The sequence below is a fragment of the Macroventuria anomochaeta genome (assembly GCF_010093625.1).
Source record: "Macroventuria anomochaeta strain CBS 525.71 unplaced genomic scaffold BU25scaffold_25, whole genome shotgun sequence".
Taxonomy (NCBI): Eukaryota; Fungi; Ascomycota; class Dothideomycetes; order Pleosporales; family Didymellaceae; genus Macroventuria; species Macroventuria anomochaeta.
In genome coordinates this window covers 416,294-429,477 of record NW_022985386.1, presented here as the reverse complement: position 1 = coordinate 429,477, position 13,184 = coordinate 416,294, and the positions used below count along the sequence as shown (strand labels likewise).

At 52.5% G+C, this 13,184-nt stretch overlaps 5 protein-coding genes and 1 non-coding gene across 6 annotated transcripts; 4 read left to right on the top strand and 2 right to left on the bottom strand.

Moving 5' to 3' along the window:
- Positions 1 to 669: 669 nt before the first annotated feature.
- On the bottom strand, positions 670 to 1,766 carry BU25DRAFT_492855 (37S ribosomal protein S25, mitochondrial). Its single transcript, XM_033711670.1, has 2 exons — positions 1,276 to 1,766; positions 670 to 1,226 (listed from the first exon to the last, which is right to left on the bottom strand). Exons 1-2 carry the CDS (start codon positions 1,632 to 1,634, stop codon positions 806 to 808), a joined length of 780 nt encoding a protein of 259 aa, XP_033559790.1. The 5' UTR covers positions 1,635 to 1,766; the 3' UTR covers positions 670 to 805.
- Positions 1,767 to 1,889: 123 nt separating this feature from the next.
- On the top strand, positions 1,890 to 3,825 carry BU25DRAFT_412629 (uncharacterized protein; the record flags this gene model as incomplete). The annotated part of the gene is made up of 1 exon (XM_033706838.1): positions 1,890 to 3,825. Exon 1 carries the CDS (start codon positions 2,008 to 2,010, stop codon positions 3,820 to 3,822), a length of 1,815 nt encoding a protein of 604 aa, XP_033559789.1. The 5' UTR covers positions 1,890 to 2,007.
- A 23-nt stretch (positions 3,826 to 3,848) lies between these two features.
- Positions 3,849 to 5,607, bottom strand: BU25DRAFT_397002 (acyl-CoA dehydrogenase-like protein). The gene is made up of 4 exons (XM_033704856.1): positions 5,424 to 5,607; positions 5,289 to 5,367; positions 4,149 to 5,137; positions 3,849 to 4,098 (listed from the first exon to the last, which is right to left on the bottom strand). Exons 1-4 carry the CDS (start codon positions 5,516 to 5,518, stop codon positions 3,918 to 3,920), a joined length of 1,344 nt encoding a protein of 447 aa, XP_033559788.1. The 5' UTR covers positions 5,519 to 5,607; the 3' UTR covers positions 3,849 to 3,917.
- A 3,025-nt stretch (positions 5,608 to 8,632) lies between these two features.
- On the top strand, positions 8,633 to 10,198 carry BU25DRAFT_473709 (uncharacterized protein; the record flags this gene model as incomplete). Its single annotated transcript, XM_033710883.1, has 6 exons — positions 8,633 to 8,867; positions 8,919 to 9,014; positions 9,073 to 9,109; positions 9,165 to 9,232; positions 9,278 to 9,675; positions 9,745 to 10,198. The coding sequence occupies exons 1-6, from the start codon at positions 8,742 to 8,744 to the stop codon at positions 10,196 to 10,198; spliced, it is 1,179 nt and encodes a 392-aa protein (XP_033559787.1). The 5' UTR covers positions 8,633 to 8,741.
- A 115-nt stretch (positions 10,199 to 10,313) lies between these two features.
- Positions 10,314 to 10,396, top strand: BU25DRAFT_t100. Its single transcript has one exon. It is a non-coding gene; the product is annotated as a tRNA-Val (tRNA).
- Positions 10,397 to 11,454: 1,058 nt separating this feature from the next.
- On the top strand, positions 11,455 to 12,835 carry BU25DRAFT_473707 (uncharacterized protein; the record flags this gene model as incomplete). The annotated part of the gene is made up of 5 exons (XM_033710882.1): positions 11,455 to 11,537; positions 11,584 to 11,608; positions 11,653 to 11,757; positions 11,808 to 12,199; positions 12,250 to 12,835. The coding sequence occupies 5 exons, from the start codon at positions 11,455 to 11,457 to the stop codon at positions 12,833 to 12,835; spliced, it is 1,191 nt and encodes a 396-aa protein (XP_033559786.1).
- Positions 12,836 to 13,184: the final 349 nt, after the last annotated feature.

Genomic DNA, 13,184 nt, shown 5'->3' with positions numbered 1-13,184 from the left:
AGGACGATCCGTCCGCCTAATGTTCCTTGCATATGTCGTTTGCGAGTTAGATTAGGCCAAGCAAAGTTTACCAGGCACCTCAATTTGTGCATGCGATTTAGCCGCCTTGTACTCCGGAGATGTAGAGCCTCAACTCCGCTGCGACCGCGATACCATGGGTAGGTACATGTATTGCTTCAGTTTACATGTTCCCCTTTTGATCCTACGGTTATCTCGTCGATAGCTGCGTATGATCAGTACGTCTTTTGATAGTGCCAACGCTTGGAGTCCTTGTCATACCAACAGTCTAATTTCGGTGAGGTCGCATGTTGCGGCAATTCCTATTGCGACTTCCGGACCACAATAGCTGTCCAGTATGTATCGCAGCAGTACCTGCATGTACGCAATATACAGCACGTTCGACGTGTGTTCTAGCGCCATCTTGGAGAGGCGCACCCTGAGGTTGAGGTCAGATTGTACCTGCATTGATAGTGGCTGGGCGAGGGACATGGGAACATGTGATGTTCATGTGAGTGGCGTCGGCGTAACGTTGTTCAAGTCGGCAGAGTGTTGTGGCGAGAGTTGACGTGATCATGTGCAGGAAGGTCCAACATTCGATACTGGCAAATCTTCGCGCACTTCCTGCACGCTACAGCACGAGTCTGTTGCATCGTCAAACCATGACTCTGTAGTATCGTGTGCACTCTGTGCTTAATACGTGAATGGAAAACTGATGGCTGATGAATGCTTGCCGGCCAGTGACGGGCATGGATGGATATATCTACACGAACATACAATATCAGTACATGTATTCAACGCCTCTTCCTCACGCATGCGCAGGAACACCCCCTCTCGGCGCTGCTGACGCTGGCGCGTTCGGTGTAGCCGCTTGCACCGGCGCCAGTTCTGTAATCGCGTTCTCGTACTCAGCATTGCTCAAATCACCGACTCCAGCGTCCTCATTCTGCGGCCCAGAGAACATCTGGGCGCGCATGCTCTGCTCCTCCTCGATCTGCTGGTTGGCCCAGGCCTTCCAGTTCTCCCAGGCGCCGTCTTCGAGCGCCATACCGACCTCGAGAGGGCCCTTGCCGAAGTAGGCACCGACGTGCATGGCTTCTTCCTTTGCGATGCGTGTGCGGATCTCGGCAAGGTGGCGGTGGTGGTAGAATTCACGACGGGCCTGGTCATATGCGGAGGCTTTGGACATGCCTTGAACCCTCATGAGCCATAGTTGGCGCTGGACGACGCTGCTATGCATTAAAGCGTGTACATCACAAAGTGGATAGATCATGGTACCTCTCGCCGTCCAACTGTTTCCCCTTCTGCTTGATCCTTTGCCAGTCGTAGCCCTTGGCATCGTTTCCTGAGTCCTCCACCACTAGTCTTGGCCGTGCCAGTTCCCACGGGTGGTCTCCAAAGAACTCTGAGCGCAACTGATCTTCTGGGTACACGATGGGCAGAGGCTTGAACAGCTTGCTAGCCTTCTTTGCGCCTTTCACTCTCGGCGCTCGCAGGACGGGACGGGCCAAGGTCTCGCTGGTAGGGATATTGCCGACGACATCGTACCACTGGGGCAGGCTTTGGGTGCGCTTCGAGTCGTAGAGCGCCTTTGCTGTTGAGCGCACGCGAAGGGGGGCGAAGTTGTAGCGGCCCATGGCGGGCGATGTGTCGTGCTGGGGGGGCTGTCTGGGGCGGGCGATGCGCCGGTTGTACCTACTGCATACGAACAGTGGGCTGGAGGACGCGAGGAAGGAGCGACTGGCCGGGCAAAGGCGCAATGAGGCGAGTGGTGATGCTGGTCCATCGATGCTCAGCGTCACCTTCGAAAAGCCCCGACCGCGAGTTTGCCAAGACTCTCGAAATCTTTCGGCGACGCGCTGCACGTCCGCACTGCACGTCCGCGCTGCATCATCCCCGCCGTCACGCTCTCTTTCCGTCGTTACAGTGCTCCAATGGGGCCTAATTAACCAATCGACCCCATGGAACCTGCCCGACGCCGCTGCCAGTGACCACGATGCTCGAAATCTCATGTCCCTCTTCCGCACCCTCGACCGGACCTCCGCAGTCTCTCCACACCAAGCTCCCTTCCTTGCCTTCCTATGTCCCGTCCTCCAGCAGACGGAGGGGTCGCGGCGCAGCTTCAGTCATGCTGCAATAAAACATGGCTCGCGTACCAAGACTCCCACCGGCAATCCCACCGGCAATCCAATGGAGGCCTTCTTCATTCGAGCCCTCGTGCGCGCCGGCTCCTGTCAAAAACATGCACGGCACATGCACAACCTGCGCAGTGCCGTCCCTCAGCCATCACAGCAACACAAGCCCCGCCGGAAACGCGTCCCAGACCACGGCCGGCACCATGACCATCGAGGGTTCAAGACAAAGGCCGAGCATAAGGGGCCTCTGGACAAGGCCGGGCAATTTGCAAAGAAAGAGCTCAAGGCCATGGTGGACTACTACGGGATTGAGGTGGATACCCGCCCCGAGGACGACGGCATGATGGACGATGGCGGGCCGTTGATATGGAACGTGGGCGGCAACCATGAGCCGTGGCCCCTTCGTGAGGCCACCGACTTCTTCCACATACGGCGACTCAAGAAGCTGCTCAAAAACGATGAATCGCCCCACGAAGAGGTCTTCGACACGTACAGGAAGCTGCCTTCGCCAGGCGTTGTGTACCTCGAAACGGATATGATTCGGAGCCTGCTACACCATCTGTCCATCGTTGAACGCCCTTCTCCCACAGCTATGCAGCGGTTCATGTCTGTACTCGATGACATGAAAAGCGCACACATACACATCACTCAGTCAGAATGGACTACAGCAATCTACTTCGCCGGTCGCTGTATGGGCAGGGTATCTGGCGAGGAAGTGACATCCGCGTTGAGCATGTGGCGCGACATGGAGCACCGTGCTGGTGTCAAGGGCGGCTTCGTGACGCTGAACGTCCTCTTTGATGTGGCAGTCAAGGCAGGGAAATACACACTGGCCGAGACCTTCCTCAAGGAGCTGCAAGCGCGCAAGCTCAAGCTGCATCGCCACTTCCGAGTCTCGTTGCTGTATTACTACGGCGTGCTGCAAAACGGCAATGGCGTCAGACAGACGTACCAAGACCTCGTCGAAGCCGGCGACATTGTAGACACACCGGTCATGAACGCCGTCATTGCAGCTCTCTTCCGTGCTGGCGAGCCTGCAGCCGCGGAGCATGTGTTCGAGCGAATGAAAAGGCTACATGCTGCGAAAGAGCAGCCCGCGCCAGGCCACAGGTTCTTCATGAACAACTGGCGAGATCGCCGAGCAGTGGGTTTGCACTTTACTCACCAAGCTCGGCAGCTCAAGCGCGCTGGAAAGAAGGAGGAGCTGAAGGAGCTGCAGGACTACGCGCCAATCGCTCCAAATTCGCGTACGTACGCGCTGCTCATACGGCATCACTCCACAGTAACCGGGGATATCGACCGCGTGAATGAGCTGCTCCGGGAAATGCAGGTCAACTCCATTCCCATCGAGGGTACCACCTTCATCGTCATGTTCTACGGTTTCAGTTCCTTCGGCGGTGTTCGATATTCTTCCTGGACAGCCGACAAGCTGGAGAGAGTATGGGCGCAATTTCTTGTGGCCGTGACGAATAAGACAGACCGCACATGGCTCTCCAGTATGGCCGTCACTGCAGCTTTGAAAGCGTTCAAAAGATGCACGAACCCCGACCGAGCCTTGCGTGCATGGGAAGAGCTTCGGCCTAGCTGGCAGCCCAGTGAACAAGAGCTGGAAAGCGTCATGCAAGAGCTGCGGAGAATCGATGTAAAGCCTGGCTTCTTCAGCAAGAACGTCAGAGGGCGGATACGATAAGTGTACTAGTGTGTAACATATGATTGGATTTGCGACGAGTGTTGCACAGATACCCGCGCGTAAAACATTGCAAATGACTGCAATGACTGCAATGTTCAAATCTTCGCTTTCAGCTTCTCCGCTTGCTTGTGCAACTTCAACGCTTCTCTCACTCCAAGATCGATCAGGACATCTTCAGAGCCACCGGGGACCGTGTAGCTAGGTACTGCACGGTAGAACGCCTCAATGCGTGCTCCCTGGCCCGTCTTTGTCAGGCCTAACCCACCCATGATCTTCCTGCAACGACGGTTAGCCAAGATTCAAGAGAGCGAAGAGTAACAACTTACAAACACTCCTCCGCAACATACTTACACACCATCCCACTCTCAACCTTCAACAACGCCGTCGTCCCACCGAGTAACCTCGCTCCATCGGCATCAGATAAGTTCTCCAGCTCGTAGACGATCTGCTCAGTCCATGCCTGTAAACTTTCAACCATTCTCCCGCAGTTACCGAACTTGTTCCTCACGACGGGCTGTTCGATTAATGTCTTGTCGAACGCTTCGCGCTTAATCGCCCAGCTAAACGCATCCTCCAGCGCAACCCTGCACCCGCGGATGGCTTGGAACGCAATCCAGAGCCGCTCGTGGTTGAAGTTGACCATGGTTTGCTTGAACCCTTCACCTTCCTTTCCGATCAAGTATTCTGCAGGCACTTTGACGTCTTCAAACGAGACATACGTCGTTGCGCTCAGTGGGCCGGCGACGACTTCTAACTTCCGCGTTCGAAGGCCTGAGGAGCGGGGGATTAGCAGCATTGAGAGTCCGCCCGCCCCTGGGCCCCCGGTGCGCACGAGTGTCATGAAGTAGTCGCTGAACATGCCGTTGGTGATCCATTTCTTGCTCCCGTTCACGATATAATGTTTTCCATCTGCCGTTTTCTCAGCCGTGGTTTTCACGTTTCGTACGTCGCTGCCGGCGTCGGGTTCGGTGACGGCGAGACAGATGCGCTTCTCGCCCGACAGAATTTCCGGAAAGATCTTCTTCTGCAGTTCCGGCGAAGCAAACTTCTGTAAAGGTGGCGCGCCGACAACCAGCCCGATGAAAATCGAGGCGATGGGACCGGCGCGGATTAGCTCGTCCCAGAGGATGAAGTCGTGGAAGCCGTCCCACTCTTCTGGTTTGATACCCGCGGCGATGGGGTAGTTCGAATACTGAGGTGGGATCGTTTTGCCGAAGGCGATTGGGACGAGGAGCCCGGCAGAGGCGCATTTGGCGTAGATAGCTGGGTCGACGGCGCCGGATTGAACCCAGTCTTCGCTGAAGGGGGCGATATTCTGCGGTTGTTAGTGTGGTCTTGGTTTGGGCGACAGACGTAGAGTGGCAAGGAATCGCATATGGGGACCAAACTATACGCTCTTTCTTGCACAAGAGGCTGTATTGTAGGGTCTTGGAGCTGAGAAGCTGCTCGGATGGATATAAACTTGCCTCGTCACACCATGCTCGAACGTAGTCGCGCAGCTTTCGGTGGCTTTCTTTGTAGTATGGTGATGGGCGGCCGGTGTACCTGTTCGCCTTAGTCTAGGTGTCCCTCCGTAAATCCAATCGAGGATTTGATCTCACCAACTTGGTTCCGCCCACGGCAAGCTGCTTCCGTATGTTTCAGACAGCTTGCTTGCCGGTTTGTCCTCTACGATCCTGGTAGTACTGTGCGCCATGTCGTCTATGAAGTTCACGATAATTGTTCAAGAGGGAGCGTAATTGAAGTCAGAGCAGCTGTTTGATATATTGCAAGGCTATATGTTCGGTGTACAAGTTGCCGAAGCTGCTGTTCGAGTCGGTCGTTGGAGTGCAGCTGACGGGCCGAGGCTTGCCCCACAAGCGTGTTCGTCTGCATTTGCATCCCTCTGGCGGCAATTCTCGGTAATATCATCTTGATGGTATCTGAACGCACGCTTGGCGTTGGAGATGCTCGTTCCTACTCATTCTTCATAGTATTAGTTGCCTGTCGATTCGGCGCGGGATTCGACGTAATGCAGTCCGCCTCAGCTGTCCTGAAGAAGCAGCGATCGTGGCAGGGTCGATTGGAACGACTTCGACTTTACAGAGTGCTCTTCTTCGTCAAATTTGGTGAACAGCAGCCATTGCCATGAGTTTGAGGAAAGACAGGACGATCTGTGTTTGGATGCAGAAAGCGCTACTGTGCCAAATGCGCACGTGCCAACCTACATAATAGAAGGATGGCACTTCGCTCCTCCATTACTGCCGACATAGCCCCGTGGGTGCACTCAGTAGAGGGCTGCGGCTTCCGCCCAGCACATTTACAGCTCTTTGACCACTTTTTGTCTGCACGACTATCGGCCACCGTATCGGCCGCCACCTTCACTTGCGGGCACCCCAAGACCATGTGATCGGAAACGTGCAGACCCATCACACTGCGTCCCAGAAGAAAGCCTCTGCCATACCTCGATACGATCCATTGCTTCCGCTTGGGGAACTGCGGCAGTCCGGCTTCAGAGATCCCAACCTTGGCGCATCCTGGACCTGGCTGCAGAAAAAGCTGGTCTTACTGTACAAACGGTAAGTTCATCGAATTCAATGTGTTAGTCATGGATGGACGTTTGTCTAGTCACGTCCAATATGGGCTTCTTGTTCGAAGACCCTACCTGGTTGCGAAAGAACAAATCAAGAATGCGTATCCCAATCCAACCAGTAAGGAGAGCGATGCAATAACCATAGCAATGACCATGCTGGACGCGGTGGCATCAACCCAAATTTTACATGGCTTGGAATGAAGATGGTAAGTTCTTGCCTTCCAAGCAGGACATACACGCCATTGAGGACGCGGCTTCGCGTTGCGTCGCTTTAGGTCTAGTCACCAGGAGACTTCGCCTTACGACGCACTCCAAGGGGACAAAAAAGATTACCGGAAAGCCTTCTTTTGGGCCCATCATCACGTCATGAAAGGAGTAACATTCGTGGCAGCTTTGAGATTGCTCGCTCCGGAGCAACTTGATCGGCTTAAGCAAGATGAGCACAACATAGCTGCTCAGCATGTCCTTCAGCAGTTTGCGGTCCCTGCTGCAAGAAAACGTTGCGGTGTATATAACCTTTAGGACCCGAGGGTCAGAAAGGTCGGCCTTTTTGTATCGCTGCGGGGCCGCGACAGAAAACAACTACGATACATGGACTTGATAGTCGCAACGGGCGCTTCTAAAGACTTGTCTGACCTACTGATGGCCGACTTCGACTTCGTAGGGCGAACCATGGTCTCATGTAGGGAGAAAGTTTGGGAGATAAAAGAACAACGGCCGGACTGGGAGCACACCACGCCAACGAAGCTCTCTGTGGCCACGGTTCGCTTCGTTTTGTCCCAAGAAATTTTCTCCTTCGGTCTTCTGGAGAAAATCTATGCCACAGCTATTCAGATTGCCAAGAATCCCCGAATCCCTTGCCCCAAAATGAGCTGCTCGACACGTTAGAGGAGGGATGCGCAGAATACGCACGTCGGGCATCGAAAACTAAGAGGCAACATGCTTGGATGAACAAAAGAAAGTAGCATACAATGAGACTTTGAGGATGACTGCCCTTCACAATTTTTGAAGAAGGAAGAGCTCTAGAAGACGACAATAGCCTCGAGCAAAATTACCAAAGAATGGGGGTTCGTTGCGTGTCATACTCTGGCTCTAAGTTGCACATGGAAAAGAAGGCATTCAATTTGCAGCGTGTTTCGATAATTCTTCTGGTGTCATTTCTCGGGCAGGTTTCCTTCCTGATCCTTTGTGGAGGCTTCTAATGCATCATGAGCGCCACAAAGGACATCTAGCTTGTCGATGATTCAGTTAATGGAGCGACATCAACGACGCTGGGACTGAAGATCAGCCATAATCGTGAGTTGCTGGGCTACTCTCTTGGTGAAAGACAGAGGTGGAGGCGAATTTTACGGCCTCCAAACTAACGCCTGCAGCCTTCCGGTTCTCCACGCGGCGTCTCCGCCATGAAACAACCATCGGCTAGTGTGCAAGCTGGGACCGATCGATATTGCGCAAGGGAGAGCGGGACCTGCAGGATGAGATTGGCACAACAACATCGTCTACCATTGTGGCAGCTCCTTCGGATCTAAAAGATTTCTCGACAACCAACGCTTTGACTTGCAACTTCTTCCCGTCCAATCCAGCATCTAACATAACTCCTGCCTCGTGCAAACAATGCCATGAACCCCTGTGTTCTGGGCTAATGGATCCCCATATATTATGAGGCTAATACAGTGATTGGCTAGGCTAGTATCTCCATCCTGCTGCGACGATCCTGCTGTTTTCCTTCCAACACATCTCAAAAGTCATGAAATCACCGCCAGATCCTCCATACAACTGCGATCTGTCCAGGCTGCATCTCGTCGAGCTGTAACAACAGATGAGCATTCCTTGTTATCAGGGCGCTAGGTCAAGGTCTTCGACGTTCCGTCTACCAGTGTATCATGGAGCCCTCCAAGTTTTGCTCAAAACATTTGTGCAGATCTGCACATGCGACTAATGATGCTGGCCACAAAAAGGTAGGAGATGAGCCTCAAGGCCTGCCAATAGGTATGGCACGGACATACATCATGAGTATCCAAAGAGGAAGGTGCACGGGCATACCCAACTCGTGCGGCGGTATCTGTGCCTGCCGCCAACTTCGCTTATCTACAAACGGCAAGGGTGCATGCAGTCGGTCCAACTGTCCGGGCATCTGGTCCCTGGTAGACATGCGGGACGAAGTCAACATGTGGATAGAATGGTGCCATCACGAATCGCATACCAACAGGACGGAGGAAGGGTTCCCCTGCCAGCCTTAAGAAGCACGCTTAGAAGCTGCAGCTAGATGGTGGGCCAGAAAGCTGTTCCCTTCTCACCATCCCGACGGTCACTACTCTGCGCACAGTGATTTCTTCGTAAGATATCGATGTCGGCGTTGTCGAGTTGGGATGTTTTGCTTGCTGAAGCGATTAAGAAGGCTCCGGATCCATATGAGCCTTTACCCATCTCAAATCGCAAGGAGACTGTTTACGGATCGACCATTCCGTTCTTAGTACGTTCGACTTTGTAGTAGCTGATGGTTGTGTATTGACTAAAGCGGCAGGTCGCAACCTGGATCGCGGTCGCCTTTCGATTGTGGGTGCGGTTCAGAGTTGTTCGAGAACCAGGCTGGGACGACTTATTAGTGCTTCTAGCAGCAGTACGAACATTTGTCTTCGTTGCCATAGGCTATGCGACCGATGCTGATGCTTTTGTAGGTTTTGAACACTGCAGCCACAATTACTGTCTGCCTTTGTAAGTCCAAAGTTGCATACCCTTTTGTGCGTTGCAGGCTAACGGTCGACCACAGCAATTCAATATGGATTTGGACAACATATGCTGTATATTGATACAGATAAGATTGAGACCTACCTCTTGGTACGTGTTGCTGTTTGCCTTGTTTCTCGTTACTAATCGAGATAGACTTTTTATATCGAACACAATATCTACCTCACCGAGACTGCGATCATCAAAGTGTCGCTGCTACTACAATATCTCCGCATATTCAAGGCTGGACGCATGAGATGGCTTTGCTTGAGCCTATTGGTCATTGTTAGCCTTTGGGGTTTGGCTTTCAGTATCGTGGGCTGGTTCTCCTGCACTCCTGTCAGTGCTTACTGGCGTCGCTCAGCTGGGGCGAAGTGCTATGGCTTCGGTTTCGACGACCGCGAAAGCTTCATAGCCATGTTCCAGGCTCACTCCGCCACAAATATGTTCTTCGACCTTATCATCTTTGCGACGCCCCTGGTGCTGTTTCGCACACCAAATCTCAAGTTCGAGAACGTGTTGGCCCTAGCTAGCATGTTTACATTTGGAGCAGTGTAAGTGTCCTTGGTCTTCCATGTCGTGACATTCAACTTTCATGCTTGGGCAACTACTTACCGCAACAGGGTTGTTATGATATCGGTATGGCGTTTGCAGTCCATCGTATACCATAGTGCCGGTCTGTCGCCCTACCCTGATTTCACCTGGTGGACGCCGATCAGCATTATCCTATCCTGTCTCGAGATCGACTTGGCTATCATATGCGCATCGATACCTATCTTCTGGCCCGTCATCCAAAAGTCGTTCTCCGCCATTTTCGTCAGCCACGAGATCGAGGTAGTTGAGACTCGAGTAGACGACCACGGATTAGCTTACGAACTGGAACACATGAAGACTAGAGGGCATCACAGCTTGAACAGTAGCAGCGGAACTTCAACACATGAGCTGACCAATGAAATGGAAGATGGCTACAAGGAGTCGTATTCTGTTGGTATTGACCCTCTCAGCATCGAAGCGCAGAGTGGTCGAGGTTTGCATACCAACATCAACAGTGAGCCGAAAAAGAAGTGGGAAATCTAGTACACCCTATATGATACTCTTCACGCTTACATACCAATGTGCCATGTTGCCTATTCAATGTGTTGTGAGTGTGTCGAGGCATGTTAACAGTATCTTACATCAAATCATCCAAAACGGTTTTGTGGTGTAGTTGGTTATCACGTTCGCCTCACATCTTGTGAACGCGAAAGGTCCCGAGTTCGAACCTCGGCGAAATCAAATCGTTATTTTTGCCAATTGTACTTATTACTTGTACTCTCAGTGAACCCAATTTCTTGTTATTGCTCCTCTCGTTTTCCATAGTCTTAGACTCACATAGGACGTTAAACCAATCAATCAACAGTATCCTACTCGACAGCGGTCGAGATACAACACTGAAGCACCGCAAACAACGTCACCATATATCCAATCCACTAAAATGAACTTGGATAACTAGGCCCGAGGCTTTTAGATTGTGGCAGAATTATGATCCTTCGTAACGACATTGCTATTTGACCCTGCAGACCCTACCAAGCCTCTTGCCGCCTGCAATGAAATTCAGTGTAACTGCTTTGTAACTGATTTGAAGCAGGGATGCAGCGACTTCGAGCACAACAACGAGTGCAGGCCACACGAACAGGCCAACTGATTTGCTTCGTGATAGAGAAGTGAGGTTTTCGCGACGTCTGGCGGACATAGGCCCCCATCTCGTTTACAATCCCGAGGTCGTTCGCACCGCCTCACGGACAACGATGACAAGTTCGGACTTTGCAAGTTACTTCTTTGGCCCACGCCTAGGCTTTGTGCGCCTTTTAGCTACGTTCCTCTGTTGCGGCTGCTGCACATGTCCTACGGACTGCGCCTGCCGCAAGAGACCACAATGCAAGCAAGGAAGAAAGTCCAGCCCGCACCTTCCCTCTGCACCTTGTATAGAGCGTTGCCGCGTTTCAGATTGACTTTGATTCACGTTGAACATGAGTGAGCCTGGCTGAGCATGCGAAGCTTTGGCCCTGGAGTAGGCCTTACAGAGAAGCAAAAACTGTTCAGCGCCGCTCGTCGATCGCACTCAAATCTGTTCCAAGCTTCCGTACCTCTCAATATCTTCTTTCATAAAGCCTTTAGCTTGTCGGTATGTCGCAATTAATTCCAGAAGGCCTCCAGATTCCACCTGGCGTGGACGCCAGACAGTTCTTGCTTTCTCTGCCCGCACTGGGCGCTGATCAAATACCCGAGGGGGCAGACATTGTGATGACCACTGATGGCCCTGATCAGGTCTGGTTCTTGGTTGTCGCAATAATATGCATTGCGGTCCCGGGGCTCTTCCTGATCCTGCGGGTCTATACCAGGCTTGCGATTATGCGGTGCTTGGAGCCAGCGGATTGTGAGTGCGATTCAAGTGAGCTACTATTGGCGCTGACTGTTGGCAGACTTCTTGTGCTTGGCTTTTGTATGGTAAACCTGCGCATTGTTAAACTTGGTGTGCTGACCTTGAATAGCCCTTGATCGTAGCTGAGATCGCTATGGGATACCAGATGGTAAAATGGGGAGCAGGAGTGCATCAGTGGCAGATCACCCTGGGTCAACTGTTCAATCAGCTTTACGTATGTCCACCTTCTGCCATGTCTGTTTAGTATGCTAACAGTTATGACAGTGGGCAAACGTCGCTCAGATCATATACTGTCCGCTCAGCTTCGTGGTCAAGATGGCCATCCTCATGCAGTACCTCCGGCTCTTCGCGCCCTCACGCAGCAGCAACAAGTTCATGTGGTATGGAGCATGGGCCACGATAGTAGCGACATTCATTGTCTACACCTTCTTTACATTTTGGACTATGTTCTACTGTAAGCCTCGACGCATGATCTGGGACAAGCTTACACCGGGCGGCAAGTGTTACGATGTGAACGACATCATCCTGAGTCAGGGTGTTTTCAACATGGCGTCCGACGTCGTCATCCTCTTTCTCCCAACTTTGTCGTTATGGCAGCTCAACGTACCACTGGCTCGCAAGATGTTCATAACACTGCTGTTTGCGACCGGATTGGTGTGAGTGTACATACAACTTGGAGGCGGTAGCCAGCTGACAGAGAACGTAGAGCATGTATTGCCTCGGTCATGCGCATCTGGTTCACTCTCAACATCTCCGCGGTCATTGCCGAGGCTGATGTATCCTGGAACGGCCTATTCATCGGGATCTGGACGACGCTCGAGGTCTCTCTTGTCTTCGTCGTAGCGTGCACTCTATGCTTGCCCAAGCTGATCCAAGCGAAGGGCGAGAAGTTCAGGGTGGCGTTGTCGTATGCTTCAGCCCCCTTTACCGCAGTTGCAGGAGTCGTTCGCAGGAAGACAGGTTCACATGAGGATTTTGAGCCGAGTGCTTCGCAGAGTGGCCCAAGGGTTGGGCGAACTTCGACATGGGAGGATATCGAGCTGGACGACAAAGGGCCCAAGTACTTCGAGGAGCGCGAGCATACGCATTGGCAAGAAGAGATCGACTCTCATCCGAGAAAACCACTAAGCAGGATGCACCGAATGTGCAGCGCTGCAGGCAGTAGCGAATACTCACAACGCAACGGATCGAGGTTTTCGAATCAACACTATGATGGATTTCATCAGCAACCACTCCACACACCGGAGCTCTCGAAGCAGCAGCAACCATGGAAGTCTGCCTTTAGTCCATAGCACAAAGACAGCAAAAGCACAGAGACTAAAGTAGAAGTCCGTCTCCCACAATGTGGATCTGGATCGCTCTTGTTTTACCTGTAGCACCTTCACGAAGTCCAGTGCTTCGCCTAGTTTGGGAAATGGATGTTTAATCGAGCCGTACCGAACCGTCTCTGTTCATCGAAGGCTTGTCCTCGTAAATGCCCCATGCAACCCGGCATGGTTTCCAGTCGATGGGATCGTTCAACAGCCAGTGGTCAATTTGGCGGTAGTGGTGGTCGAAGTCGACGACTTTCTTGCGCTCGCGCTTATCACGAGCTTCCTAGGCTTTGCGCACTTTCCCGGCCTCTTCTGCTTCTGTATGGAC

Bases quoted from the DNA above. Each gene is read 5' to 3' on its own strand.
- BU25DRAFT_492855 (XM_033711670.1), bottom strand. From the start codon at position 1,634: ATGGGCCGCTACAACTTCGCCCCCCTTCGCGTGCGCTCAACAGCAAAG. The intron at 1,227-1,275 runs GTACCATGATCT...AATGCATAGCAG, and splicing joins AAACAGTTGGACGGCGAGAG to CGTCGTCCAGCGCCAACTAT.
- BU25DRAFT_397002 (XM_033704856.1), bottom strand. From the start codon at position 5,518: ATGGCGCACAGTACTACCAGGATCGTAGAGGACAAACCGGCAAGCAAG. The intron at 5,368-5,423 runs GTGAGATCAAAT...TAAGGCGAACAG, and splicing joins CCGTGGGCGGAACCAAGTTG to GTACACCGGCCGCCCATCAC. The intron at 4,099-4,148 runs GTAAGTTGTTAC...CCGTCGTTGCAG, and splicing joins TATGTTGCGGAGGAGTGTTT to GAAGATCATGGGTGGGTTAG.